General features: G+C 46.0%; 1 protein-coding gene across 6 annotated transcripts in view; it reads right to left on the bottom strand.

Moving 5' to 3' along the window:
• Positions 1–6,470: 6,470 nt before the first annotated feature.
• The window catches only part of FNBP1 (formin binding protein 1), a 140,929-nt gene continuing 119,452 nt past the window's right edge, over positions 6,471–27,947 (bottom strand). For 2 of the 6 annotated variants that reach the window (XM_029202343.1, XM_029202344.1), the window contains exons 10-14: positions 26,586–26,695; positions 18,141–18,273; positions 15,881–16,002; positions 15,425–15,564; positions 13,450–13,628 (exon numbers count right to left, since the gene is read on the bottom strand). In XM_029202343.1, coding sequence (XP_029058176.1) covers positions 13,450–13,628; positions 15,425–15,564; positions 15,881–16,002; positions 18,141–18,273; positions 26,586–26,695 — 684 coding nt within the window. Of the gene's footprint in view, positions 15,565–15,880; positions 16,003–18,140; positions 18,274–26,585; positions 26,696–27,947 lie in introns of all 6 variants that reach the window. The other 4 variants (XM_029202341.1, XM_029202340.1, XM_029202345.1 and 1 more) reach the window with 4 other exon arrangements.

Consider the following 27,947-nt stretch of genomic DNA (forward strand, 5'->3'; position numbering starts at 1 on the left):
ACAAGTGTGCAGGCCCTGGAGCTGAAGGTGATTGGCTTCCTTTACAGACCCCCTATTCTAGAAGGGCTTTTGTTACTTGAACAAAACAATGCAACTTAGCAAACCAGTTCACGGCCTTAGAGAAACATGTTTGCATGAATTCTTGCAAACTGCTTCTTACATTTTCTGGAATGAAAAGTGAGAATTTATTTTTAAAAGATGTGCTTTTTTATATATATATATACATTTATTTATTTATTTATCTTTGGCTGCATTGTGTCTTCGTTGCTGCACACGGACTTTCTCTAGTTGTGGCGAGCGGGGGCTACTCTTCATTGCAGTGCACAGGCTTCTCATTGCAGTGGCTTCTCTTGTTGCAGAGCACGGGCTCTAGGAGCGAGGGCTCAGTAGTTGTGGCTTGCTGGCTCTAGAGCGCAGGCTCAGTAGTTGTGGCACACGGGCTTGGTTGTTCCGCGGCATGTGGGATCTTCCCGGGCCAGGGCTCGAACCTGTGTCCCCTGCACTGGCAGGCAGATTCTTTTCTTTTGTTTTTTTTATAAATTTATTTATGTAGTTTTGGCTGTGTTGGGTCTTCGTTTCTGTGCGAGGGCTTTCTCCAGTTGCGGCGAGCGGGGGCCACTCTTCATCGCGGTGTGCGGGCCTCTCACTGTCGCGGCCTCTCTTGTTGCGGAGCGCAGGCTCAGTAGTTGTGGCTCACGGGCTTAGTTGCTCCGCGGCATGTGGGATCCTCCCAGACCAGGGCTCGAACCCGTGTCCCCTGCATTGGCAGGCAGATTCCCAACCACTGCGCCACCAGGGAAGCCCCAAAAGATGTGCTATTAAAAAAACCTGATAAAACAGCTTTTTGAGCCTATATATTTAAAAAACAAAACAAGAGTGTGTACTGTAACTCCTTTGAATTTCTGTGTGCAGCTTTCTTCACATGGAGCTTATCTACTCCGTGCCTACGTTTCCCAGCGATTCACTCTACTGTGAGATGGAACACGTTTGGTTCAGAAACCAGTTATTTCTCCCATTTCCTGTTTTGTCAAGATTTTGTTGTTGTCGTTCAGCTTGGATTATAACGCCATCCTTTGAATATACGTAATTCAGAAAAACTCCTTGACGTGTTCTAGCCTTAAAGTTCCTGCATACATTTTAAACACGTCTCAACTATTAGCTAGGTTGCTGTACTGGAGACCGTTTAGTGCTTTGCTTTTAGGGAAACAGATGTTGAACCTCACCTTTTTATAAGGTAACAGTATAATTAAAAGGTGTAAATGTCTTCATCTCTTAGGCTTGCTTTCTCCTAAGGTTGCCCAAGCAGTGGTTGGATTTTATTCACATTACTACAGAAATAATACTGAAGTTGGATAAGACCTCTCTATGTTCATGTCTTTCTTGGGGCTAGCAGCCCTGATACAGTATAAACCACTTGTGTTTAAGAGTAAAAACAGTATATACAGTTTCCACTGAACTTAAAAATGAAAATCATGTCACCCTATTGTAATCTGTTGGTGCCTTTTTAGAATGTAGCTTAATCATGACAGACCTTGATGTGTATTTCTTATTTAAACCCTCCTCTTTACACTTAAGCATTTTTAGAAGGGTCAGATTTCTTGTTTAACTTATATGGAACCATGTAGAGTACAACCCAGTGATATCAGAGAAGAATTAGTCTCTCACTCTATTTCCAGTGCTTAGAAAGCTCTCATCGAGTTAGATTTTGCTGATGCAAAGTTTACAGCCTCCTGGCACTGAAAACTAGACACACAAAACAAGTTACAGATGATGAAGATAAAGAGTATGGTTTCTTTTCAGGGCTTTGAAAAAGAATCACTTAAACTCTTACTACTGAATAGAGTAAGCCTAGAATCCTGTTTACATTCCAGGGAAAAGAAAGTCTGCATTTGTTTCATGGCTTAAAGCATCTGGTTTATACATATTACATTGCAGTAGTGATATTGAAAAGTTGTCGCTTGCCTGACGTTTTTACTGTCCTATGAACAGGAATCAAGTTTTAAAATACTGCTTGAAGATGGCTGTGCTGACTAATGTCAATGCAGGAGCAATATTTTTACCTGTTTCTAGATGACAGTGTTACTAAAATTTCTAAAATGAAGGCATTTGTTTAGTCTCAGTTACTTAAGAAAAATATAAATTGTAAAAAGGACTCAGATAAATCACGAACTCAGAGGAACTTTCAGATCGTCATTGTTCAGAAGCCAAATAAGTACAATGGACCAAAAATAAAATAAAATTAATGTGACAAGTGACCAGATACCCCGGGGGCTTTGCATGGCTCCCCGGGAGCCAGCACATCCAGAGGCTTCAGGGAGAAGTGGAGGCCGAGCTGCTTTAAACACCCATCGGCCTGTGTCTTTCCTTTCCTGGAACCAGCCCCGGCCCCAGAGAAGGGGGGCCAGGTGTGCTCGGGGGATGAGGCCAGCACAGCCCACAGGCCGCTCCCCTCCTGGCATCACACCACGGACTTGGTGCCTCCCGGCTGCTCAGAGCAGCCTCAGAGCAGGTGTTCCCCTCCCTGGACCCTACGAGGGCTGCACTGAGGGTACCCTTTCCCTTTCCTCCCCTGACGGCTGATGTTGGCACCTCCGCCACAGCATCGTGGTTGCTGGTGTCTGGCATCGGGAGCTCCCTCACATTTAGTGATGCTATAGTGGTTTAGTCTCTGTGGTTTTGGTTGGTTCTGTTTATGCTTTGGGGGTTTGGAGGGGAGAGGAGAACTTGAGATTTTATGTATGACTTTAAACAGTCGCTTGTGAAATCCCATCAGACATGCATGTGCAGAAACAGGTTCAACACAGAGTGATAAAACAGGTGACAGATACCCGCCCCCAGGTAGGACTGCTAGCAGTTCCACTGAAGCCCCTTCGGGGCCTCCTGATCACTGACCCCCCGCCCACCCCAGAGGAAGCTCCTTCCCTGCGTTCCTTTCAGCCCTCACTTTTCTTTATAGTTTCACCACATACGTGTGTGTCTGAGCATCATTTTAGCTTTGCTCACATTCGAATGTTGGATTCCATGGTACAAATTTTGTGATTGGCTTTTCCTGTTAAACATGGAAGATGGGAATGGGAGAGTTTTGTCTGGAGGGTTGTTTGATCCGGAGGTTTGGAGACATTCATTTGTTGTATGTACTGCAGGAAGGTGAGAGAGAGAGGTAGGCACCAGTTGGCCTTAAGATGTTTCCTCTGTACTTTCCCTTGAAATACCAGGCTTTTCAGTGGCTCGGCCGAGATGCTGGCATGTGAAGACAGGACAGGAGCGTGTGGTGGTTCACCTCCACGCACAGACGAGCGGAGACAGGCAGTGCTGGGCGGCAGGGGAGGCCGTCTCTGTGTCCTCTCTCCCACGTGCCATCCCGTGGTCGGGCCTCTCCTCCAGGCTGGCCCGGGCCTTGCTCCAGCGACACCTTTTAGAGTCACAAGCCAGCCGGCAGACTGGGGAGTTTGTAGGCCAACTGCCACCTGTGTCTGCAGGCCTTTCCACCTGTCTGTGCTTCTGCTGACAAAGCTGCATCAGAAGGTACATTCCCTGGTGGTCCAGTGGATAAGACTCCGCGCTTCCAAGGCAGGGGGCACGGGTTCAGTCCCTGGTGGGGGAACTAGGATCCCACGTGCTGCGTGGTGTGGCGGGGAGAAAACAAAACAAAACAAAAAACATTTGCAAGGTGCAGCCACCCCAGAAGTATAGCTTCCTACCTTTGTTCTAGTTGGAATTCTGTGCAAACGTAAATTATCCTGCGAGTCCTTCACGACCTGAGTTTGAGCCCCAGAGAGCCTCTGGGGAAGCAAATGGTGTTTTGGAATCATACCTCCCTCTGGCTCTCTTCCCTACGACACCTTTACCTACAGCAGAGAGAGGCCCCGTTGGTCGTAGCAAAGGCACAGGGTGCAGAAGCAACTGATGGCCTTGGGAAGAGCTGTGAGAAAGTGCTGTCCTCATTTTGGACAAAGTGTGTCCTGGAAGGCTGCCCTCGGGACGTGCTGGGATGCAGCCTCCAGGCGTTGCTTGGACCTGACACCAGCGAGCAGCCCAGCTGAGGGCTGTTTGGAGAGCCCCAACTGCGGGCAGGGCTCTTGGCCTGGCGTGTGGGAGGATGTGCACGCCGTGAGGGGCACGAGGCTCCCGGGGCAGAATGCCGCAGCACCCAGGGGAATCCTCCCCGCCCCCGCTGCTTCCGGGGACCAACAGAGGAAAATGAGGAAATCCCCGTTTCCTCCCGCGGCTTTTGGTCCCTTAGCTCTGAGGACAGAGCCACGTTGGGGGCCGTTCTCAGTTTATGCTGTACCTTCGGTGGCCCAGCGACGTCTCCAGCTAATGGGAGGTCATTTAAGTAAATGGCACTCACTGTACCGTCTGGACAGAGACAGCGTTTAAGTCAGGGCCTAATGCACGCAACTCCGGAGAAACGGCCCCTGGCACTCTCAAAGAGGCTGCGAAGTGCCATTTGCAGCGTTTGCGCGTTAATCTCCGGTCTCAGAGGGCGCTGGCAACAAGGCTTATGCCTCCCCTTCTCAGAAAAGGCCGGCAGAGGCCAGGGAAGAGGAAGAGAGGCGCCCTCCAGGCCAGGTGGGCCCTCACTCAGACCCGCACCATCCATCTCTTGCTGTCCCGTGGATCGCACAATTCCAGAGATCTCTTTTGCTTTAGTTAAAAAAGTGACGGCATACTCGAATCCCCCTGCCTCTGCCCACTTCCATTTCCTACCTGGTCACCCTGCTGGGGACCCTCGTCCTTCCCTCCTCGCCCGCCGGCTTCTCTCCCACTAGGGGTCGCCAGCGCCTCTGCGCGGCGGCGGCGGCGGCGGCGGCGGCGGCGGCGGCGCGGGGCGTGGCCGGCAGGTGGGGAGCGGGGAGAGGCGGGGAGAGGCGGGGCCGAGCAGGGCGGATGCTGAGATTCCCAGACCCACCGGAGGAGCCTGACCGACGGGTCTGAGTCAGGGGTTTCTGCGCTTGCAGAGGCTGCCTTCGGGAGCACACCGGGAAACCAACTAACTGCCCGCAGCACGTACTGCGCTGCCGCCGCTGGTTTCCGTGTGCGATAGGGTGAGGCGTCACCTCCCCAAACGCTTGAACCAAGTAGGTGCGTAAAGACGGGCCAAGCTGGGAGGCGGTTCAGTGTTTCAGACCCGCGAGCGCAGTGTAAGGTCACAGAGCTGCCAGCCGTGAACTCTGTCGCCGAATCAGAATAACACAGGCTCCATCACGGAGCCGGGAGGGAGCTCGGAATCAGAGCTGACAGCTAAGAACGGCTGTGGAGGTGGCGTCCACCAAGTGTTTTCCCCACTACCGGGGAAACTGAGGCCCAGGGAGGTGGGGACACGCGCCCCATTCAGACCCGGCTTCCAGCCCCTCACGGTGGCGGGGTCCTGCAGGGGAGAAGGTTCTACATGAGACAGAGGGAGACATTCTGTCTCTCACCGACTATTAGAGACTAGTCCCCAAATATGATAAAAGCCCACAAAGAACATGCTGGAGACATTCTTCCCAGATTAACCTTTTGCTGACAACCTGGACAAGGGGGCCTCAGTAGGACAGTCGTAGAGCCACCTAGTTCCCTTGACCATCCCGTCTCTTGCTGAGAACCCCGACTTGATTGTTCGGAGGCCTTGGCTCCGGACACCATCCTCCCCAGGACCGACGGCAGCAGACTTGGCTGAGAACTTGGCGAAGCTCTTGCTTGAAAGGCCAGTCACACGCGTCTGTGGGAGGAGGCCGCGGCCGCAGCGAGGCCTGGCCTCGTACGGGTGGCCTCACCTCCCACCCCTCAGCAAGCGAGTGGCACTTGGCATTAGGCCGCCCTGCTCACTTACTATTTCACTCCCTCAACAACTGTCTTCCTAAATCGGCTCTAAAGAGCCTTAGGAAACAAAGAGGTGTGGGCACGAACCAGTCTTCCCCCCAAAGCCCGGGGTGAGATTTTCAACGCAGGGTATGGAAAGGGCCTCCCTCCGGCTGCACGTGCAGCCGCTTGGTGCAGGCACGAGGCCCTCACCCTTAAACGCTGCACACTGTCCGCGGCATCACAGAAACCAGTGATTATTCCAGACAAGCTGCCAAGGAGAGGGTGGGCTTGAGCACTCGTGACACCAGACCGCCAATGAAACGCAAACCCGCTGCGACTTCCCGGCCCCTCAGTCCCCACAGTAGGGTCCCCGAAACCCCAGAGTAGCTGCCAGCTGAATTTGCATAAAATGGGCTGGACCTAAGGAGCCTCCCCAAATCCCTGCACTGAATCAACGGGATCCCACATCACTGAGGTCTCTGACGGCTTCCCCCAGTGGGCAGGGCTGGCATTTGGAGCTCCCTGGGTCTCAGGCCCCTCCCCAAGCAGATGGCACCGGGACTGGTGTTGGGTTGACACCAATAAATCAGTGACATGCAGATCGGAGCCCAGCCTCCAGCCCAGGGGACTCTGACTGCTTCTGTGACCAGGGTCTCCTGTTTGCGCAACAAACAGCCCCACGATACCGTGCCAGAAGTTACACTTTTATTTAACATTTAGAGGATTAACATATAGTTACAAGGTCAATATAAGCCTTCCAGTGGAAGCACTTTATTTGGTTTAATTCCATCTCCAGAGACAAATGGGCAATTCCATAACCTTTACAATGGCAACGGGCCATTTACAGCACTGAAATGCCTCCAAAGTTTAGAATTAGTGCAACACACACAGATAAACCAAGAAGTTTAAAGGTGCTCGACACCAGGTTAAAATAAAATTTTGGATCACTTTTTAAAGTTTTTTTGATATAAGCACAGGAGGCAGACCCATTAGGAAGTATGAAATCGACATTTCTGCAAAAATACTTAGCATCAACATAACTTTTTCATGTTCAGTAAACTTTTCCCCAGTAATTACAGATGTTACCAAAAGGCATTAGAGGCCTCTGCACTACTGCTGGAGAGACAGGCTGCTGGCACCCAAAAGCTTCAGGAAGATCGTGATATAAACCCAAAGGGCAATCCCATTACAGCTTTCCATGCCTTTATATTCTTTCCTATCCTGCAAATGAAAAATTGGGTAAACGACAGGTTCCTCTCTTTCATTTTAAGTTATTTTCAGGGTAGCTTCTTTAAAAATGAGTTATTCTTACAGCACAGCAATATCCTAGCATTGGTGGAGAAGTGACGGGCAGTGGATACGAGGGAAGGCTGAGAAAGAAGCACATGGGAAATTCCACGTTTCTACTCTATGTGAACTGCTCTATAGTAATATATAGATGATTTCACAGTAGGACTCCCAGAGTAAGTGATATATCTCAACTATCCTATAATAACTTACTTCCTTTACTAAGCCCAGCTGGTACAGCTTTGCCCTTTCCCCATAGCCACACAGACTGTCAGAGAAGCAAACACCAAGGTTAACATTGAAAAGCACTCATTTATCCATTCTTTTTTGGACACAGGTGGTACAGAGAAAAAAAAAGGCACAGGGGATACAAGAGGATACCAGCATATTCTATTTTGGGTTTAACAGACATTAAAAGAACAAATTACTGCACTTTATGCCTTTTCCCCTAGGTTGTAAGAAATTAATCTATCCTGGCCCCTAATATGAAAGATGCAATGCACATGCATTCCCAAGGCTCTAAAGTCAGACTTTAAAAAAATGTGTAGCATCCCTGTAGAGTGAAGAGTGGGCAGCTGGACTTGGTGAGATTCAGAAGTTGCTGGAGACATCCGGTCACCCTGCCACTGGGACTGTCCATAGGAACCACGCACCTGCTGGTTTGCAGGGACACGGGTGAGGCCCTGACTCTTCTCGCCCTTTGGCATCCTGGCTTCACCGTCATCTGCCAAGACAGTCCCCTCATGAGACTGAGGAGTGTGTGACAGTGGGGCCGCCCCTTGGGTGTTAACGGAGCGGCCCCCAGATGCCCGCAGCTGCAGAGGCTCCCTCTGGGGAAGAAAGAGCGAGGGGGTGACTCACGCTTGCTCAAACCTGAAGCCACTTCCTCTTCCCCTGCTTTTTGCCCTTGGTATTTGCTCCCTCTTGGTTTCTTGTCACCAAGGGTTGCCTCAGCCACTCTCAGAGGCTGGTGTGTGGTCAACCCTGGTTTGCCGAGAGGAACCGTTTTCCTACCACTGAACAAAGGCCCAACCCTCAGGACCTGTCCTTTCTGTCCTTGTCCCTTCGGCTCCTGTAAGATTTCCTTGTCTTGATTCATAAGGGTTGAGAAGCAATGAGGATGCTCAAGGTGACCTCCTGGTTACCAAAAGCCAAACAAAAGAGGAAAGATGCCTGGTGGCATCATGCCTTGGGCTTCTGACGGCATCCTCGCTCACAGAAACTCACAGCCAATGATTTCTCTGGGCTTTTTCTGCACCGAATAAGTAGAGAAGCTATGCTGCTCTAAGGCATGAGTGACCACAGGGTACATGACCTCACGCCTTCCTCAAAGACCCATAAGAGGAAGGAAATTTAGCTCAAAAAACAAACTTGATTAATTCCACTTGGCCTGGAGAGCAGGTGGGAAAATGTGGCAGCTGTAGCCACGGGATCACTTGATGAAGCACAGGGTCTTTGGTGACGAAAGCGCTAGAATCCCTAAGATGCGGAGCTCGGACTTCACGGAAAGGGGAGAGTCTTCCCGTGGCAATGAGCTAACGCAGAGGTGAGACCCTCGTTCACGGTCTGCAGTTCTCATTAACAGGCGGCCAACGGGGAGAAGGTGGGCTGGGGCCTTCCTTGACCCCATGAAAGGTGGACACAGGCAGGACAGCAGGGCTGGCCCAAGAGCTGGAATTTGACTTTCGCTGTGGACTTTTCCAGGCCACTGAAGACAGGGCCCCAAACAAAAACGTGTGTACGTGTGTGTATGTGAGTGTGCGTGTACATGCCCCAGTGCCCGCCACGGACACTCTGAGGCTGTGAAACGTTTCAAGGGCCAATTGTTTAGTATGAGGTGAGGACGCACAGTCAGGAAAGGACCACCGAATACCCAATGGACTGGGGAAAAGATGAGTATTTTCTAACGTAAAGGACACAGGGACACATGAGTGACATTCGGGCGCCCAGTCCACCTGGTGCAAGCCTGACCCTCCTGGTTCAGATGCGGTTCGTCTCCCTGGGAGACCAGTGGCAAAGTTTTCACGAAAGGCACAGTGTGAATTGTGGACGGGCCGGGATGCGCCAGATGGACTGAGGGCCGAGGCCCGGGAAGGAGGGACCACGCGTCAAGCCGCCTTCTGTGGCCCCGAGTTGGACGGGGACCAAGACAGGGACAGACCTCCCCGCAAGAGGCAGCCAGGCTGGGCCAGGGGAGGAACCAGGCTACGAGGAACATGCTGTAAAAAGAAAAGAAAGAAAAAGGCAAGCCGCTGCACGTGGGGATGGATGTCGCTTCAGGCTTAGGTTCCGAGGGCCACACACCAGCAGAGCCCCAAGGCGCTGGCGGACACCCAGGCCTGTGGAGACAAGCAGACCGAAGGGTTTCTCCTGGGAAGGCTCTCCCGAGGCTCTGGCTCCCGGAACCATCTTTAGGAATCTACAACACAAAAGACAGAGAAAGGAAAAGGCTGTTAGAGTGGCGGGCAGCAGGTCAGGGGCGGGCGCTCTGCAGCTCAGTGCAAACTGCACCGCCCTGGGGAGGGGGGAGGGGAGGGAGCACATTTAGAGCAATGGGTTACCACAGGGCGAGTCTGAGATAAGGAACTTTCACGGTTTTATCTGCAATCAGAGCAGCTAGTCTTTCCTTCAGGGGTAAGAGAAGCCGCCCAGGAGATGATGCACCCATGCACCCGAACTCATCTTTCTCATAAATTGAGTTCTGAGACAGAGAAAGAAACCAGCTTCCCAGAATGATGCCGGGAGCCCAAAGCCCTGGTTCTCTCTCCGACTGACACTCTCAGTTCCTTGGCAGTAAAAGGCAACATCTTTGGTGAAAAGGAAAACCTGTCACTCAGCGTTTACTCAGCAATAAACAGTGAAAGTTCTTCATCTTGAGGGGACAGAAGAGAAACAGGAGACAGACTCCTCAAGCCCGGAGGTGAACACAGGGTGAGAAACAGAGAAGGTGTCATCATATAAAAGGGGGAAAGGGCAGGAATTTTTTTTTTTTTTTTTGAAAAGCATTTGGCTAGAAAATTCCCCATTATTGAAGACGAAAGAGTTAAATACTCGGATTACACAGAATAATTTTCTCGGAGAGGGGAAAAATCATTTAAAATACACAACACTGAGAAAAATATAACGTTTATTAGAGAGGCAGATACGAGGGTACAACTAAAAGGAGCCAGACAGATTCTTTTCTTGTAAGATAAGGAGAGAGAGAAACAGTCATGTTGGCCATATTCAAACAGAACTTACTCAGAACCCAAGTGTCTACAATAAACTCAAGTGTGGATCAGCTGGCAGGGGACCTAGCTACCACTGTAACCGTCCTTCCGGCTCCCCCAGCGGTTACAAAAACAAAAAGGTCATTAGGCATCAGAATCACCAATAAAACAAACACAAAGAAGAGTAAAACATTAAAACAACGAATTCAAGTAATCGTTTTAGTTTTTCTATTGCAGTATATACAAATCTATTGGGGCAGGGGGCGGTTATGGGTATATTTCACAGAGAGCAATTTAAAAAAACAAAACCAAAACCATAAAAGAGGACAGTCACAATTCAGTTGACCAGTTGGAACTTACTCTAGTCTAACTATTTTGGCAATTATTAAATAGTCACATGGTAGACACCACACACACACAAAAGTGCTCTGGCATTACTGACAATAAAAAACTCCTTTTGAGTTACGGGCATCGGAAAGCAGCAGCCCCGCCCACCTGGGACGGGCTTAAGGAGAGGGCAGTGTTTATGGAGCAGGCGGAACGGATTTATAAACAAGGCAGGGAAGGAAGGCTTCGACATACATTATTAACCTCTAAGTGTATCTCTAAACAAAAGGAGAAAACTTTATACACAAGCTGAGCCTTTGCTACTTTCATTTTAACAGATAACTGTTGGGAGAACACAAAGTATACTTCGGGTGGAAATGGAAATTTGTGATTCTCTGGGAATCAAGACTTCTGCTAATCCTCTGCGCATTGACTAGATGGACCTGAAACTACAAGATATCTTTCACCGTTGAGTCGCTAGTACATAGCTGGTAAAGGTACTGAGGCATACAGCCTAAAATAATGATCATCATTTATGAGCCCAAATCGCCCCTCCCACCCCCGAAAGCCAGCTGAGCTCTTTCCTGAATCAGATTTGCACAACTCTAAAGAGGAGGAGGGGAAAACAAAAGAAACACCACCAACCAACGTGGTGGAATGCCGTACTTTTCAAGTCAGGCTTTTAAAAGACTCATGTTATCCTGCCTCATTTTAAGACTTTTTCAGTGCTTGGTTTGCTGTCTCCAATAATTCACAGTCTGGAAATGAGTTCATCGCAGGATAGAAAGGTTAGGTTTTAATATCTTAGGGATTCACTTGGTTACCTGCCCAAAGCTGTGACCACCTACTGCCCGTCAAATCCCCACGGTCAGCTGGTTTTCTTGCTGCAGTAGTTAAAAGGAAGAACTGAAATGACTCTCCTGAGAGGTCTGGGGTCAGGGTCAGTGGCTTTATCAATATTACGGCAGCAAAGGTATAATAAAGCAAAAGAAATCTGAATTACAAAATTATATTTAAAATAAAATCAGGCTGGCCAGGGTCGGTTTCCCGCTTTTGATATTGGACCACAGTTGTGTCAGATGCAACCACTGGGGGAAGCTGGATGTAGGGGATCTCTCTGCTTTATCTTTGCAACTTCCTGAGAATCCATAATTATCTCAAAGTAAATAATGTTTTAAAAATCAGACAGTCACAGCTTCCCTGGTGGCGCAGTGGTTGGGAGTCCGCCTGCCGATGCAGGGGACGCGGGTTCATGCCCCGGTCCGGGAAGATCCCACATGCCACGGAGCGGCTGGGCCCGTGAGCCATGGCCACTGAGCCTGCGCGTCCGGAGCCTGTGCTCCGCAACGGGAGAGGCCACAGCAGTGAGAGGCCCGCGTACCTCAAAAAAACAAAACAAAACAAAAATCAGACAGTCATTAAGTAAAGGTTACTAAATTCCATCTTGGCGGCCGTCGGGAAATGTAAGAGAGCTCTCTGCTAGACGCTGCAGCAGTCGCCTATAGCTCCTGCCAGCTCCTAGACCCCTGACATGCCGCTGTCAGTCTTAAAATCAGCTTTAAGTTGATCTGACATTCTAAAAGGAGCCCACAGTGTAGAAGCAAGGAGCTAATATCCTGTTTAAGAGTAGGAAGGACATGAATAAATAATTTTCAAAGCCAAATAAAAAGAGAATCTCAACCCCATACCTTTATTCTGACTCACTTTTAGCTGGTTCTCTGTGATCTCAGGGAAGATTCTAGAAATGAGCACAGCCATTGGGCATGTCACCAATTTCACTGCCTATCCTGCCAATTTAAAAATGCAAATCCCCATGTGACCCAGATTCTTTGAAGATGGTGAACCATAAAACGAGCTAGAAATTCTAAAGCAGTTTTCAGTAAATTCACACTTTGGGTCTTAAAGATGCCAATGATTAAAAAACAAACCAAAAAACCCTTGAAAAGTGACGTGCTGGGGTCTGTGTGTAGAAGCAGTTGCTTACAAGGGTCTATTCACAGCCCCACCTGGGCAAGTATGAACGGAATACAGCTCCACCTCCCACAAAACCTCCAACAGAACAGAATGAAGTGAGCTGTTTTTATGTAAGTTTATCTAAACAGCACTAGCCCATCTGATCAGCTCTGTCAACTGGCAGAAGGAAGGAAGATCAGTAGTCATATGTAAAAATCAACTGGTTGATCGACCAAAGTTTTCCATATTTCAGTTGGTTGCTTAGGATCATGTAGACGTAACCTGAAAACACGGTGATCTAACAATTATCTTAAACATGTTTAAGGAAATATACACACTTTTGGTACCAATCTTATTCTTTACTTATTCTGTACTTCATTGATGACTTCCTTCGAAGTAAATGACTGTAAAATTGAACAAACTAGCGTAGTTCAGTTTATGAAGTTACAAAATGTAACATTCTAAGGTAGTTCAATTTCTGGCAGGTACTACATATAAATAAGAGAACTGAAGTCTTCTGCACCCCTAGGATGTGCATGCACTTTTAGATTCAGAAATACGGATTAGAAGCTAGAAGGCAACTTTTTGGTTATCTACAGATGCTGCCCAAGAAGAAATGTTTATCAGATTTCAAAGGACACAGTTGTACATTGGCAGCTGGCAGCTTTCCAAGTAAAATGTCATTAGCAAGTGAAACTTGATTATCGTCAAAACCAGCCCAGGAAATTCAGGTGTAAGATGCCTGAAAGTCCACCTCGTCCCTAAAAGAAACTGCGACGCTCCCCATCCAGTCTTTTGAAGAACTGCCTGTAACAGTCATAGTTGTGGGGAGAAACAACTCCAATGTTTTAAAGTTTTTTGTGTTTTTGGTTTTTTTTAAGTTGTATTAAATATAAGTCTTAGCACCTTTGGCATTTTTGTCCAAATAGACTTCGACGTATGAAGTGGGGACATAACCCTCTTCGTCTTCACTTCTCCGGATGCGGGTCCACCCGTCACCTTTGTCTTCCTCTATAACGTACAATGTTTCTCCTTCAACTACTGAAATGGTTCCTTCGTTCTGACCTGAAAAAGCAATATCAGAGTACTTTAGGTTTCTTGTCAAATCCGGGTTGAGAGCACAGCTTTGCAATGACGAAGCAAGTGTAGGGAAAGATGGACGCACTGACCCTTCTGCTCTCCTCCCACACAGAAGCTTCCAGGTCCTCACCTTGCATCTCTCTAGGACCCTCTTCTAACTCCTCCTGGGAGCCCTCTCGTTCCTCCCTCCCAGAACAGGAGGTATTTTCCGCAGAGGAAATCTTGGGTCTGCTTCTCTACTCTTCCCTGAAGGTACTCCTATGGCGTCAATTACATCTCTTTACACAGCACCCCGACTTTTCTTTCTCCTGTTCTGGTTCTCGTCTGAGGCAAGGTTCCACTTCGCCTTCTGCCTGAAGCCCGTTTCCACCTTGATGGTACCCGGGCACCTGGAACGCGATAGGGGTGAACCCGGACTCACTGTTTTTCCTCCCACTTTCCCATTTCAGTGGACATCTCCATCATCCCAGGAATGCAACTTCAGGGATCATCTGTGATTTCCTCCCCTCTTTGTATACTGGCTGCAGCATCTCTGCGTCCATTCCTTAATCAAGGCCCCGAACACCATTTGCTAAGATAATTTCAAAAGACTAGCCGCCATCGCCCAAGCAGTGTCCTGAAAGGCAGACTGTTTAGGGGGCTGTTAATAGCGGTACTGTGGGCGCGGAGGGGAGAGGGATGGTGTGGCCGTGAAGTAAAACCGGGAACATTTAACCTGGTACTTCCCTTTCTTATTTTGTCATAATGAATATTTAGTTTATTAAAGGCTCTAAAAGTCCTAGAGTAAAGGGAATTCCCTGGTGGTCCAGTGGTTAGGACTCCGTACTTCCACTGCAGGGGGCCCAGGTTCAATCCCTAGTCAAGAGAACTAAGATCCTGCAAGCTGTGAGGTGTGGCCAGAAGAAAAAAAAAAACAAAAAGTCCTACAGTAAAGAAATTCATTTATCCCAGGGCTTCTGAAAATGATCTGAGCTCTGATTGCTTCTTTCACATCGTCCTTATCAGCATCCTGCAAGATGCCGTTTCAAGGCTCACAGTTTAGGAAACACCAGGCTAGTCTTTCTAACCAATTTCCCTGTCTTCTAACCGATCCGACACATACAGTAAATGTCTCAAGGTACAGCTCTGCTCGTGTCAGCAACCCGCTCAAATACTTTCAGTAGCTTCTCGACGTTTGCCAAATAAAATCCAGATGTTTCTGTTACCCATACCCCCCCATTGGCACCGCCTACCCCCTCATCTTACCACCTAGGACATCTGAGCGCCAGCCATATGAACCCCATACCTTCCTCGCTCCACGCTTGGCAGTGCCCGTGCCTCTGACACACTTCAGCACGGAGAGTTCTCCAAACCCCCTTAAGGAAGTGGTCTCTTCCTCGCGTGAATCCCCCGTCACTCTGTACCCCTCCTCTGGTGAGTATTGCAGGCGGCCCTCTCTCTACGTGTGTCTGCTTTATTTCCTCCAAAGGTGGATGCCAGAACATACCATCTGCCTGCCACCCTTTCAGGGGTCTTTACAAGACAGAAGTTCTATAAGTATTGAATGAATGGATGAAATAATCATTATTCCATACTGTCTGCTTCAGTTAAGCTCACTGAAAGTTGCTCGAATGTACAGCCATCGACTGTACATAATCGTAAACACAAATACCACGAGCAGAGCAAAAGAGCGTTGAGGGAAAGCTCTGGATGACTTCAAAAGAAAGCCTGATCACAGAAAGAGAAGAGTGACTCAGACAGTTCACGAGAAGTGGGGGGAATTAGGTGAGACGCGGTGTTACCTTCGAACGTGTAGAGAGCTTTACACGTCCCTATGGCGGGGAGGGATTCCTCGTCATCAAACTCATCGTCGAAATCCGTGGCCAGCACCTTGACCTCACTCTCCTGACTCTGCTCCTCTGTGTAACTGCCATCTGGGCTGCTCAAGAAAGCAAAACACACAGCAACTATAGCCACTGACCCCAGCGAGGGCTTGAATTCAGCCCCCCGCGAGAGCAAACTGCTTGCAACCCGCCCCCGTCCCCATCCCCCGATTGTTGTAACTAGGACCATCTTCAATCACCCCACAGGCTTGGGCACCATCCACGGGGACTTAGACACCTGCACCGTGGGAAACATCACAGGCCAATCATCCCAGACGCTTGGGATCTAACAAGTACCTTGTGCTCGTCTCTGATTCCAGAATTGACAAAAAAATACAAAGTCAAAAAAAACCAGGCGCCGTACAGATACTGTACCTCTCCCGATCCTGTGCACAGTTGTTGACGGCTGGGGGGTTCTGCACATCGTACATGCCGCTCTGCCGACGGGCCTGTTCGCTGCGTGCTGGGAGTCTGCCTTCAACCTCGGCTAGCCAGGCCTGCAAACAGAAGGCATGAAAGCATGGTCTGAGCTCAGCTGAGGGCCTGACCGTGCAGGCTTCAGGCCCCAAATCGGGGCTGCTCGCTGGTCATTGAAGCAGACTGGAGAAGGACCCCGTGGGGGCAGAGTCTCCAGTTTGTGTGCCTTGACTGTATAAATGTACTCAAAGGCAAAGTTGGAGAAGTACAGGCAAACATATTTAGCCACTGCTCATAATGTGGCAGAAAAGACACTGGCCTCTGTTATACTCCTGGGCTTTTTCAGCAGCTGTGTGATTTTGGTTAAGTCATTTCTAGTTCCTTCTGGTTCCAGAAATTCTGTGACCATGAGGTCACACTGGGAAACATGAGGGTTCCTGCCACACTTAAGCCATGACTCAGTTTGAAAGCCACACTTCCCATTTTTGTTAAGGAGTGTAACGTTTTTTTTTTTTAAATAGTGAAGAAAACTCATACATAGGAAATCAAAGTAGATCAGAGTATCTTCAGCAACATTGGAAATAGTGTAAAAGAGGCAAAGAATCAAAATGATCCGAAAAGGACATTTCTAGGTTCTAAAACCTCAAATGCTAATACCTTATTGATTCTAGAAAGAATGAAAAAAGCCATATTTGACCTTTTATTGCTAGAAATAATCTATTCTGGTTGGAACACTCCGTTACTAATTTATTTTTCCAGGCTTTGTAGTCTTTACATTTCGAGGGGTAAAAGAAGCCTTCTGCCCACAGCGTTTTTTTTTGTTTTTGTTTTTTTTTGCAGTACGCGGGCCTCTCACTGTTGCGGCCTCTCTCGTTGCGGAGCACAGGCTCCGGACGCGCAGGCTCAGCGGCCATGGCTCACGGGCCCAGCCGCTCCACGGCATGTGGGATCTTCCCAGACCGGGGCACGAACCCGTGTCCCCTGCATCGGCAGGCGGACTCTCAACCACTGCGCCACCAGGGAAGCCCTGCCCACAGCTTTTGAGTGCCCTACTCCCTCCTTAAAAGATTTATTATTTGTGTTTCTTTCTCATTTCTTATGTGTGTTTCCTGTTGTTTTTCACATATATCATCTTTTGATAATGGATCCTTTGAAAGAACAGTAACATATTTCAATGGTCCCCCCCCCCCCCAGAATTAAACCCTTGTATTTATGATCAATTGATTTGCGACAAAGGGGCCAAGACAATTCAAGGAGGAAAAGGCCTTTTCAACAAATGGTGCTGGGACAACATGAAAAAGAATGAAGGTGGACCTCTACCTTTAACCATATACAAAAATTAACTCAAAACGAACCGTAGACCTAAATGTAAAAGCTAAAACTATAAAACTTAGAAGAAAACATAAGCATAAATGTTTGTGATCTTGGGTTTGGCACTGGTAACTTAGCTATGACACCAAAAGCACAAGTGACAGAAGAAAAAAAAAATTGATTCCATCAAAATTAAGACTTTTGGGGACTTCCCTGGCAGTCCAGTGTTTAGGACTCGGTGCTTTAACTGCCGTGGCCCGGGTTCAATCCCTGGTCGGGGAACCAAGATCCTGCAAGCCGTGTGGCATGGCCAAAAAAACAAAAACATAAATAAAACTTTTGTGTTTCAAAGGACACCTTGAAGAGAGTAAAACAACAATCCACCGAATGGGAGAAAATATTTGTAAATCCTAGATCTGAAAAGGAATTTGCATCCAGAGTATATTTTGAAAACTTTTACACCGATACCAAAGCCAGGCAAGGACATTACAAGAAAATTACAAATATCAATGGCTTTTTAAAAATTGTCTTTTGGATTCACTGAGATGATGGACGACCGTATATTCCCAATTATACCCACTGTCAACAGGAGATGAAGTAGAACAACTTAAGTGAAACACTTAGATGAAAAAAAAAACAACGAACACTGTATACAAATATAACCTTAAATAGTGTCCCTTTTAAGGGACACCATTAAAATAGGATATGCTGAAAAGCTGAACACCCAGTGGATGACAGTGTCTTTTTCCTTTTATCGTAACTCGTGAGACACCTGATTTTTCCAGCTGCATCTCTCGCGGGGAAAGAAACAATGGCGATTTACAACCATGTGCGTCTCGTGACCCCCTACACCCACTTCTGTTTCTTTTTTTTCCAACAAAGCTTTTCCACAACAGCTTCTTCCTACCTCAAATTTCTGGGCCTCCAGTCTCAGTTTTTCTATATTTTGGCTGACTTCTGCTAATTTGTGATCCAAACTGGCGGGGTCTCCCATTTGCGGATTCTTTAGGTAGACATCTTTCATTTTTGTGATGGCATCTCTGAAAAGAAGGGGCAGAACGTGGTAAATGTTAATGCTGTCGTCAGCCAGTCATATTCTCCCACCACCATGAAAACTACGGCAATGAGGGCGTGGCGAGACTGCACCGCGGTGTGGATTGGAGGGGGATACTGGGTCAGCCTCCCTTCTAAAACGTCTCTATAAGGATTCTGCTACCAAGGTCTGTATGATCCAGAGACCCATATTTAAATTCCAGTTGCCTTTTCTGAACGAAATCTCCCTCTTGTCTTTAGCGATTGAGAAACGTAAGTTAATCCTGCACATCACTTTGCCCTACATAACAAGAGACAAAACCCCAGTATTTCCATGTACATGTTTTGCATGCAAACCCTGGGTCTTGTGGGCTGCAATGTTTACCTCATGAAGAAGCGCAGGTCATTGCTTTGGGAATTCTAAAGATTAAGTTAAACAGTTCGATTTCAACGATTTCAACTATTAAGAAACGGAACCCACAGTCGGGATCCGTGACAGGTGGGTGGGCAACAGAGCCTTAAAGCTACACACTGCAAGATCCCACACCCCTCCTGCAATCCTGTCTGGAAGGCCGCCCATAGCAGCCCTCTGAAGGTTGTTTCTAGGACCAGAGAGCTCTGCTAACTGGAACCCTGGCTTCAAGGCACTTCAGGAGCATTCGAGTTAAATTTAGAGCAAATGGCTCCCTGCCGAGGGTGAGGGGCTAACTTTAATGAGCTTCAGCAAAAGAAACTCTACACCAATCACCCAGCATAAGACCAACAACACAAACTGTATTTTGAGTCACGGGAAATAGTTTAATCAAAAATACAGAAATAAGTGGAAGAGAATTTCCACAAGTCCTCACCACCCCCCCACCTGCCCCCTTGCCTCTGAGCCCGTATTGCCCCTTGGTGGGCACAATGAACCCTCTGTTCTTCCCTAAGACCAGGTCTCCACGGGAGCCCTCCACCCACTTGCCCTCCCAGCCCACTTACCTCGCTCTACTTTCTTTTATTTCCACTGCATGTATCTCTTCCCAACATTATATGACTTGTTATTGTGCTTGTTTATTGTCTGTCTCTCCCACCTAGAACAGCAGCTCTCCAAGGAGCTCTCTGGGCTCAAGCCCTTTATGACCATGATAAACCCCCAGTGACCGGACCACGCCTGGTGCACTATAGATCTCACTAAGTATTTGTTACATGAATAAATGTCCCTACAGCAAACAAACTGCAAGGTCATCCACATGTACACAAGTCTTCTCTCGACTTCATGGCCTATACCTCTGGTACCCTATTTCTCAGCAAAACTTCTCAGAAGAGTTGTTTAAAATCACTATCTCGCATTCCTCTCATCCAGGTCTCTCCTAATGAATCTCTGCAGGTTTTTCAATTTTGTTAATCATTTCAAGGAAGCAGCTTTTGGCTCTGTTCATCCTCTCTGTTGAATGTGTGATTCTATGTCATTAATTGATAGTTTCCTTTATCGTTCCCTTTCTTCTATTTTCTTTGGTTCAATTTGCTACTCTTTTTCTAACTTCTTAAGAGGGATGCTTAGCTCATATGATTTGCAGCCTTCTTTGTTTCTAATATGTATTGGAAGCTTTAAATTTCCTTTTATAAGCATGGCTTTAGTGACATCCCCAAAACGGAGATGGAGAATGTACGTTAAGGTTAAGGCTCAGTTCTGTTTCATATATTTTCTAGTATCTATGATGACTTCTTCTTTAATCTATGTGTTACTTAGAGCCACATTTCTTTCTTTTTTTTTTTTTAAGTAGTAAAAACAGATTTTCCTTTAAAAAAACAAAAAACAATCGCAATCGGGGAAAAGACACCTCAGTTTAGAGCTGGGCTCAATTCCTAATATAGTAAAGACAGCTGGGGATTTTTAGCCAATAAGCAGAATGAGGGACTCGGTGGATGGAAAATCAAAGGTGAATGGAATGATTCCTGCTAAACCAACTTAACAGGATCCTTCCTGACTTCATGCCAGAGTGATAAGAAGGGTGGGGAGCCTTTCTAACTTGACTGAGCAGGCTTCTTGCTGTAACTGAGCCCTGCGGAGAGCCACATTTTATTTTATTTTATTTTTTAAGGGGGTATAGTTGTTTTACAATGTTGTTAGTTGAGAGCCACATTTCTTTCTTTCTTTTTTTTTTTGGTATGCGGGCCTCTCACTGTTGTGGCCTCTCCGGCTGTGAAGCACAGGCTCCGGACACGCAGGCTCAGCGGCCATGGCTCACGGGCCCAGCCGCTCCACGGCATGTGGGATCTTCCCGGACCGGGGCACGAAACCGTGTCCCCTGCATCGGCAGGCAGACTCTCAACCACTGCGCCACCAGGGAAGCCCCACATTTCTTAATTTCTAAATTTTTGTTATTGATATCCAGCTTAATTGCAGCCTTCAGAGAACGTACTTTGAATGATGTCTATCCTTTGATGTTTGTTGAGATTCATTTTATAAAACCAGGATATGCCCAATTTTTGGAAATGTTCTATGTGTGCTTGAAAAGAATGTGTAGCATGCAGTTATTGGATATCTGTGTATTAGGTCAATTTTGTTAATTATTTTGTTCAAATCCTCTATCCTGACTGTCTGCTAATCTATTCTATCAATTACCAAGAAAAGTGCGTGAAGAATCTCCCACTATAATGATGTATTCGTATTTCTTGTACTTATGCCAGAAGGTTAATAGCATAACCTTTTCTATATTTTGAGGTGATGCTAGTATGGTTCTACAGATTTAAAATTGTATCTCTTCTTGGTGAATTGAGCCATTTGTTATTTGAATAATTTATTTTATGAAGTTGATCCTTTTGAGCTGAATAGTTTGGGGTGTTTTTTGGCCTGAAAGTCAGTCTTCTCACACCAGTTTTCCTTCTGGTCGGTACCTGCATGGTCTGTCTTTTTCCATTCTTTTTTAAAAATAATTAATTAATTTTTGGCTGCATTGGGTCTTCGTCATTGCGCACAGGCTTCTCATTGCAGTGGCTTCTCTTGTTGCGGAGCACGGACTATAGGCATGCGGGCTTCAGTAGTTGTGGCACGTGGGCTCAGTAGTTGCGGCTCACGGGCTTAGTTGCTCTGCGGCATGTGGGACCTTCCCAGACCAGGGCTCGAACCCCTGACCCCTGCATTGGCAGGCGGATTCTTTTTTTTCTTTTTTTTAAATTAATTAATTAATTTATTTATTTTTGGCTGTGTTGGGTCTTCGTTTCTGTGCGAGGGCTTTCTCTAGTTGCGGCGAGCAGGGGCCACTCTTCATCACGGTGCGTGGGCCTCTCAATGTCGCAGCCTCTCTTGTCGCGGAGCACAAGCTCCAGACACGCATGCTCAGTAGATGTGGCTCACAGGCCTAGTTGCTCCGCGGCATGTGGGATCTTCCCAGACCAGGGCTCGAACCCGTGTCCCCTGCATTGGCAGGCAGATTCTCAACCACTGCGCCACCAGGGAAGCCCTGGCAGGCGGATTCTTAACCACTGCGCCACCAGGGAAGCCCCATCTTTTTCCAGTCTTTGCTTTCAACCTTTCTGCACTTTATGAGTTGGACGTGTCTTTTGTAACTAGCATACGTGTGGGTTTTAGTTTTTTGTCCAGTCTGAAAATCTCTTAGTTGGAACATGTAGTCTGTTCACGTTTACCATACTGATTCATTTTATTTTACAAACACGATATGCCAGGCAGTGTCCTCAGCACTCGACATACCCTGACACACTTAATCCTCATAGACAGGCATATTAACTCCCTTTCCAAGGTGAGGAAACCGAGGTGCTAAGAGGTTAAGAATCTTGTCCAAAGTTTGCAAAAGAAACAGGTGGAACCAGATTGGAATCCGGGGTGTCTAGTGTGCTTGGTATTTTAAATCTTCCACTCTATTTTGTGCTTTTGATTTGTCCTGCCTATTCTATATATTAATATTTTTTCTCTCCTTTCTTGCCTTTTTGGATTATTAAAAAAAAAACAAAACCGAAAACAAACAGAAATCCAGGCTTTTCCAGATCGTGCCACCTCTGCTCAAAACCTTTTATTTTCTGTTCCTCCTGCACAGAATGTAAGTTGCATGAGAACAGATGTTTTTGATGTTTTGTTCATCACTTTATCCTCATTGCTATAGCTAGAATATTTCCTTGTACACAGTAAATGCTCGATAAACAGAGGTGAAGTGAATGGTTGAACGTGATTTGCCTTATTACCAGCAAGCGCTGCTCTGGGGTTTCAAATGTTAACCAAGTTCCACGGCCACAACCCAAGTGACAGAGAAACTTTCCTGAATGATATCAAACAATTAGAGTCTGTCAACAGCCTATAAAATGTCATTTCAGATATTTGAGTCATAACTTGTTACTCCTGTGCAAAATATAAGTGCTCACTTAGTAAACAGCAGGAGGTTTATAATACATTTATAAACCCTTTTATATTTGGTCCCAGATGTTATAAAACATACAAAGACTTTTATTTATAAAAAGTACAAAAAATTTTTATTTCATAAAATATATTTTTAATATAAAACTACAACAAAGTTCATCATATGTGTTCCTCTTTTTAACATACTGCAACAATGTTTATAAAACGATCTATTTTTCAGGAGTTGCTCTCCCAGAGATTAAAAAAAAATCAAAACCCTCTTTTCTTTTGCATGTACTTAAACTGACTGCTTTACCAAGTTTGTTTATTTTTTGCACAACCAAGTTTTAACCCCAGCTTCAATATAACTAAATTTATGTAGGACTACAATTTGGCCTACTTATAGAGCACAAAATCTCAAGTTATCTTTTAAGTTCAAATCGCCATTAATGATGATTCACTTAATTCCGTCAGTGAGAATATAGAAGGTGAGAGAATAAAAAGTGGCTGTTCTTTTCCTTTTTCTTTTTTTTAACTGGAGTACAGTTGATTTACAATGTTGTGTTAGTTTCAGGTGTACAGCAAAGTGATTCAGTTATACATACACATATCTTTTTCTTTCCAGATTCTTTTCCCTTATAGGTTATTATAAAATATTGAGTATAGTTCCCTAAAGTGGCTTTTCAATCAGGATTATTAGCAAGTATCCCCTAAATGATGTGAAGGTATTATTCGTTATAAATGTGGGAAGGAAGTGCAAATGGGAAGAGATACTGAATCTTTTCCTAATTTTTTCTTTTCTTTTTTTGCATATGTACCAACCTACCATCCCTAGGATCAAACTTATAGAACAGCTCAGAAACCAGGGGACTCTCACGGTGGGAGCCTGGGCAGATGGGCAGGTGCTTGTCAAGAACAAGCAAATATTTATACCTCTAATGGCTGGTGATGTGTATAAGACATACTGTGACTTGTTTTCTAGATACCATCAACACACTCTATAAAAAGACAAGAAGACATGAGAATCTATAGGAAGGCTGATTTTTACTTACCCTCAAATAGAAAGACAAGTACATTTTGTATCCAAAGCTCCGACGTGGGGCTAGGGATAGGGTGGGGGTCATGCCACTTTGCTCTACCTCATTTGTACAAAAAGTTCACCTCTACACTCATGATAGAGAGAAAACAGGAGTTCCCTGGTGGCCTAGTGGTTAGGATTCCGGGCTTTCACTGCCACAACCCAGGTTCAATCCCTGGTCAGGGAACTAAGATCCTACAAGCCACGTGGTACAGCCAAACTAAACAAAAACAAACAAACAAAAACCACCAGAAAATCTTTTTGAAGCCAGTTGGAGCCTGAGATGTCTTGTCATTGAAGATTCTTCAGTCACTACATGTGCCTCTCTATCCAGAAAGCTAGAGAGGCACCATTTGTCCCCATTGGAATGGCAGGTTTTTGCAGCAATCGTTGCATATGGATTATATAGATTGAAGAGCAGGGGAAATACTAAAATGTCTGTTTATTTGATCCACATGCGCGTGGCAGCCCAAGGCTTTGTTATGGGAGCAATGACTCTTGGTGTGGGCTATTCCACGTACCGAGAATTCTGGGCAAAACCTAAACCTTGGAACAGGAGATGTTGTCTTGGTCTTGTTGGCGGTGCTTGCTTTAGTTAGACATCTCATATTGAGATTGTATGTTTATGTTGAAAATAAACTGGGTCAGACAATAACATGGTAATTTGAACACTGGCGTCCTTTCTTGCAGGTTTGGTTTGCCTGGTGACCAAGTTACCGTGACTAGTTCACTAGCTAGGTCATTCAGGGGTGTCAAATTAGCACAGAAGAAACATGTCACTTTTAAATGCACTTGGTAGTGGTACAATGTCCACCTTATTTTTTTTTTTAAGATTTATTTATCATTAATTTATTTTATTTATTTTTGACTGTGTCAGGTCTTAGTTGCGGCATGGGGGATCTTCGTTGTGACGCGCGGGCTTCTCTCTAGTTGTGGCGCGTGGGTTTTCTCTTCTCTAGTCGTGGAGTGCGGGTTTTCTCTTCGCTAGTTGTGGCGCACAGTCTCCAGGGTGCGTGGGCTCTGTAGTTTGTGGCATGCAGGCTCTCTCGCTGAGGCGCGCAAGCTCAGTAGTTGTGGCACGTAGGCTTAGTTGCCCCGCGGCATGTGGGATCTTAGTTCCCCGACCAGGGATCGAACCCGCGGTCCCCTGCATTGTCAGGCGGATTCTTTACCACTGGACCACCAGGGAAGTCCCCAATGTCCACCTTCTTAAACTCTTCTGATGAAATTAGTTCTAAAGAGGACAACACGCCAATCAATCCTGAAATGCTCCCAGTTAGTTGCTGCAGAATATCACATGCTTTTGATGTAACGCAGGACTCTTATTTACCCCAGTTAATTTAACTCTTTCTGACTGCCTTGTGGACTGAGCACTGTTTTGAGGGCTGGTTGGCTTTTGAGGAACGCTTTCAGGAACGGAATACAACATTATAAACCTCCTAGCAATTATATGTATGTTTTTAAACCAAACCTAAAAAGCTGATAACAGAGCTGCTTAGAAGTAGTATTTATTTCAGAATCATAGTTGTAAATATGAAAATAACTTAAGGGACTTCCCTGGTGGTGCAGTGGTTGAGAATCTACCTGCCAATGCAGGGGACATGGGTTCGATCCCCGGTCTGGGAAGATCCCACGTGCCGCAGAGCAACTAAGCCCGTGAGCCACAACTACTGAAGCCCGCGTGCCTAGAGCCCGTGCTCCACAACAAAGAGAAGCCACCGCAATGAGAAGCCCGCGCACAGCAACGAAGAGTAGCCCCTGCTCGCCGCAACTAGAGAAAAACCACACGCAGCAATGAAGACCCAACGCAGCCATAAAGAAATTAATTAATTTAAAAAAAGAAAATAATTGTAGATCCCCGTTTAGCACTTTTGTAATTGCAGGGCTATATTTTGCTGCTGTTATATTAGAATATTTTTTTTTATTGGAGTAAAATTTTTTTTTTTTACAGTGTTGTGTTAGTTTCTACTGTACAATGAAGTGAATCAGCTATATGTGTACATATATCCCCTCCCTCGTGGACCTCCCCCCTGCCCCCGCATCTAGGTCATCACAGAGCACCAAGCTGAGCTCCCTGTGCTATACAGCAGGTTCCCACTAGCTATCTAGTTTACACATGGTAGTGTATTTATGTCAAACCTAATCTCCCAATTCGTCCCATCCTCCCGTTCCCCCCCGTGTCCACATGTCTGTTCTCTACATCTACGTCTCTATTCCTGCCCTACAAATGGGTTCATCTGTACCATTTTTCTAGATTCCACATATATGCGTTAATATACGATATTTGTTTTTCTCTTTCTGGCTTACTTCACTCTGTATGACAGTCTCTAGGTCCATCTACATCTCTACAAATGAGATGTTGTTCCTTTTGTTCCAATGTTGTTCCTTTTTGTGGCTAATATGCATTTTGAAACAGAAATGTGTTTTTTAAGTGCTAATGCAAAGGTAAATGAAAACACTTTTTTAAATGCGTATAGTATGTTTATTTTCTCTATAAGAATCATAAATATTAAACTAAATAGATCACCTATAATGGAAGTGATTTATGAGCAAACTGGTTTGGTCAGACATTATACAAACTTCGGTATGCTACAGAATGCTCTGCTGTACTTGTGAAATTTTCTTGTCTAACCTGAATTTACATTCCATGGTGATAACATGGTAAATGTAGCATTATTAAAGTAAGTGAACACATACAAAAATGAAGAAGATAATCATATGTATTTTGTTGTCCAAACTCAGAATAATACCTATTTGTTAAAAGAATCCTCCCTGTCTTTACTAAAGCAATCCAGTAGACTACAACCAAACACACGACTGAAATAATCACTTGGATTAAAATCTGATGTAGGGCCTCCCATCTTTCCAAACCGAACTCAAATGTCTTAATAAGTCGTATTGATCCACTCTACCTTTGATCCATCTCCTTTTGAATTTCTTTATTTAGTTCATCGACTTTCTGTTGTAGCTTTTTCCTTCTCTGTTCAGGTGGGAGGTTGCTGAAATCTTCTGGAGTCGCACCCTGCAGATGCAAAAAGAAATAGAAACCTCACGGCACTCCTTGACAAAAAGACACCGAGGGAAGCCTGCGGGAAAGAGTCCCCAGACAACAGGGCAATGCAGACGTCTGCATGTGTTTTCATGAACTAAATTAAGCTCTTTCCCACGACACCCAGCTGAGATGCAAAAATCAGTGCATGCAAACTGCAAAAGGCCCGCAAACCATTTTCATGCCGGCCGACACCTCTGACAAGGCAGGGAGCACCGAGACAGGAAGATATACTTTTGACTCCAGAGAGGATCAATGAAAAACAAATTTGGAGACTGATTCTGCACTTTAGTGTCAGTGTCGGTGGCAACACTGAAGCTTTAGGTTTGTTTCTTCACATAAAACAGTGATAAGTGCCCCCGCCAACTGTTTCATTTCGATGGCACTGCTTCCCCCCACCCCACCCAGTCTGAGTATTCCTTCCCGTCTCTTCACACAGGCTGAGGCCGAAAGTTTCCATCCCCGTGAAGTGACAGATGGGACGTCTAGTTCCTCAGAGAATGTGGGTAAAAGGGACATTAAAAAAAAAATCCCCCCCCCCCCACCTCCCTCCCATGCACTCTTCTTGCCTCTGCTGCCTCTAAAAATCTGGTCGGTTCTTTTTCATCATCTTTAGGATCATCTCAGAGAATTCATAGAGAACACCGCCCCCAGCCCCAAATTCAAACCCAACTTCCCACAGCGTATGAAGTCAGCCTCAGCTGTTTCTAATTCATCAGAAGAAGTGTACTTTGATATCTTGATTCCCTTTCAAAAAAATTGCTCTCTCTCCTCTGTGCATGTGATTTAAGTAGAAAATATCAACCGTGAGTTTCTAGACTCCTACCTACGCTTACACGTCAGAAGCTGTACCTAAGTTGTGGCCATCAAGTGCTTTTCCTTAAATGAGGCTATTTTCATAAAGAAAGAGAAATTTATCAATAGCCAGGGATAAGCCAGGGAATTTAGAAAAGGGATTTTGCTTTAGAACCAATTAAACAAAGGCAAGACAGGCTTGCCTGGGAGTGGGTGGAAAAGAAGGGACCCGGATAATGTAATTGCAAAATTAGCTTGAGTTTGCCAAGCAGCTTACACGGGGGCTTGTGACTGAAGTTCCTAGGCTGCTTATGAGAAAACGCCAGGCTGCTGGGCTGGAAGTTTGTGGTTCAGCAAATAGTTCACCACTAAGGCCACCAAAGACCTTTCAGCTAATAGTCTCAAAGACTTGTGTGCGTGTGCGTGTGTG

Source organism: Monodon monoceros, unplaced genomic scaffold (assembly GCF_005190385.1).
Source record: "Monodon monoceros isolate NGI ecotype Baffin Bay Population unplaced genomic scaffold, NGI_Narwhal_1 Super_Scaffold_5, whole genome shotgun sequence".
In the NCBI taxonomy this organism is placed as follows: Eukaryota; Metazoa; Chordata; class Mammalia; order Artiodactyla; family Monodontidae; genus Monodon; species Monodon monoceros.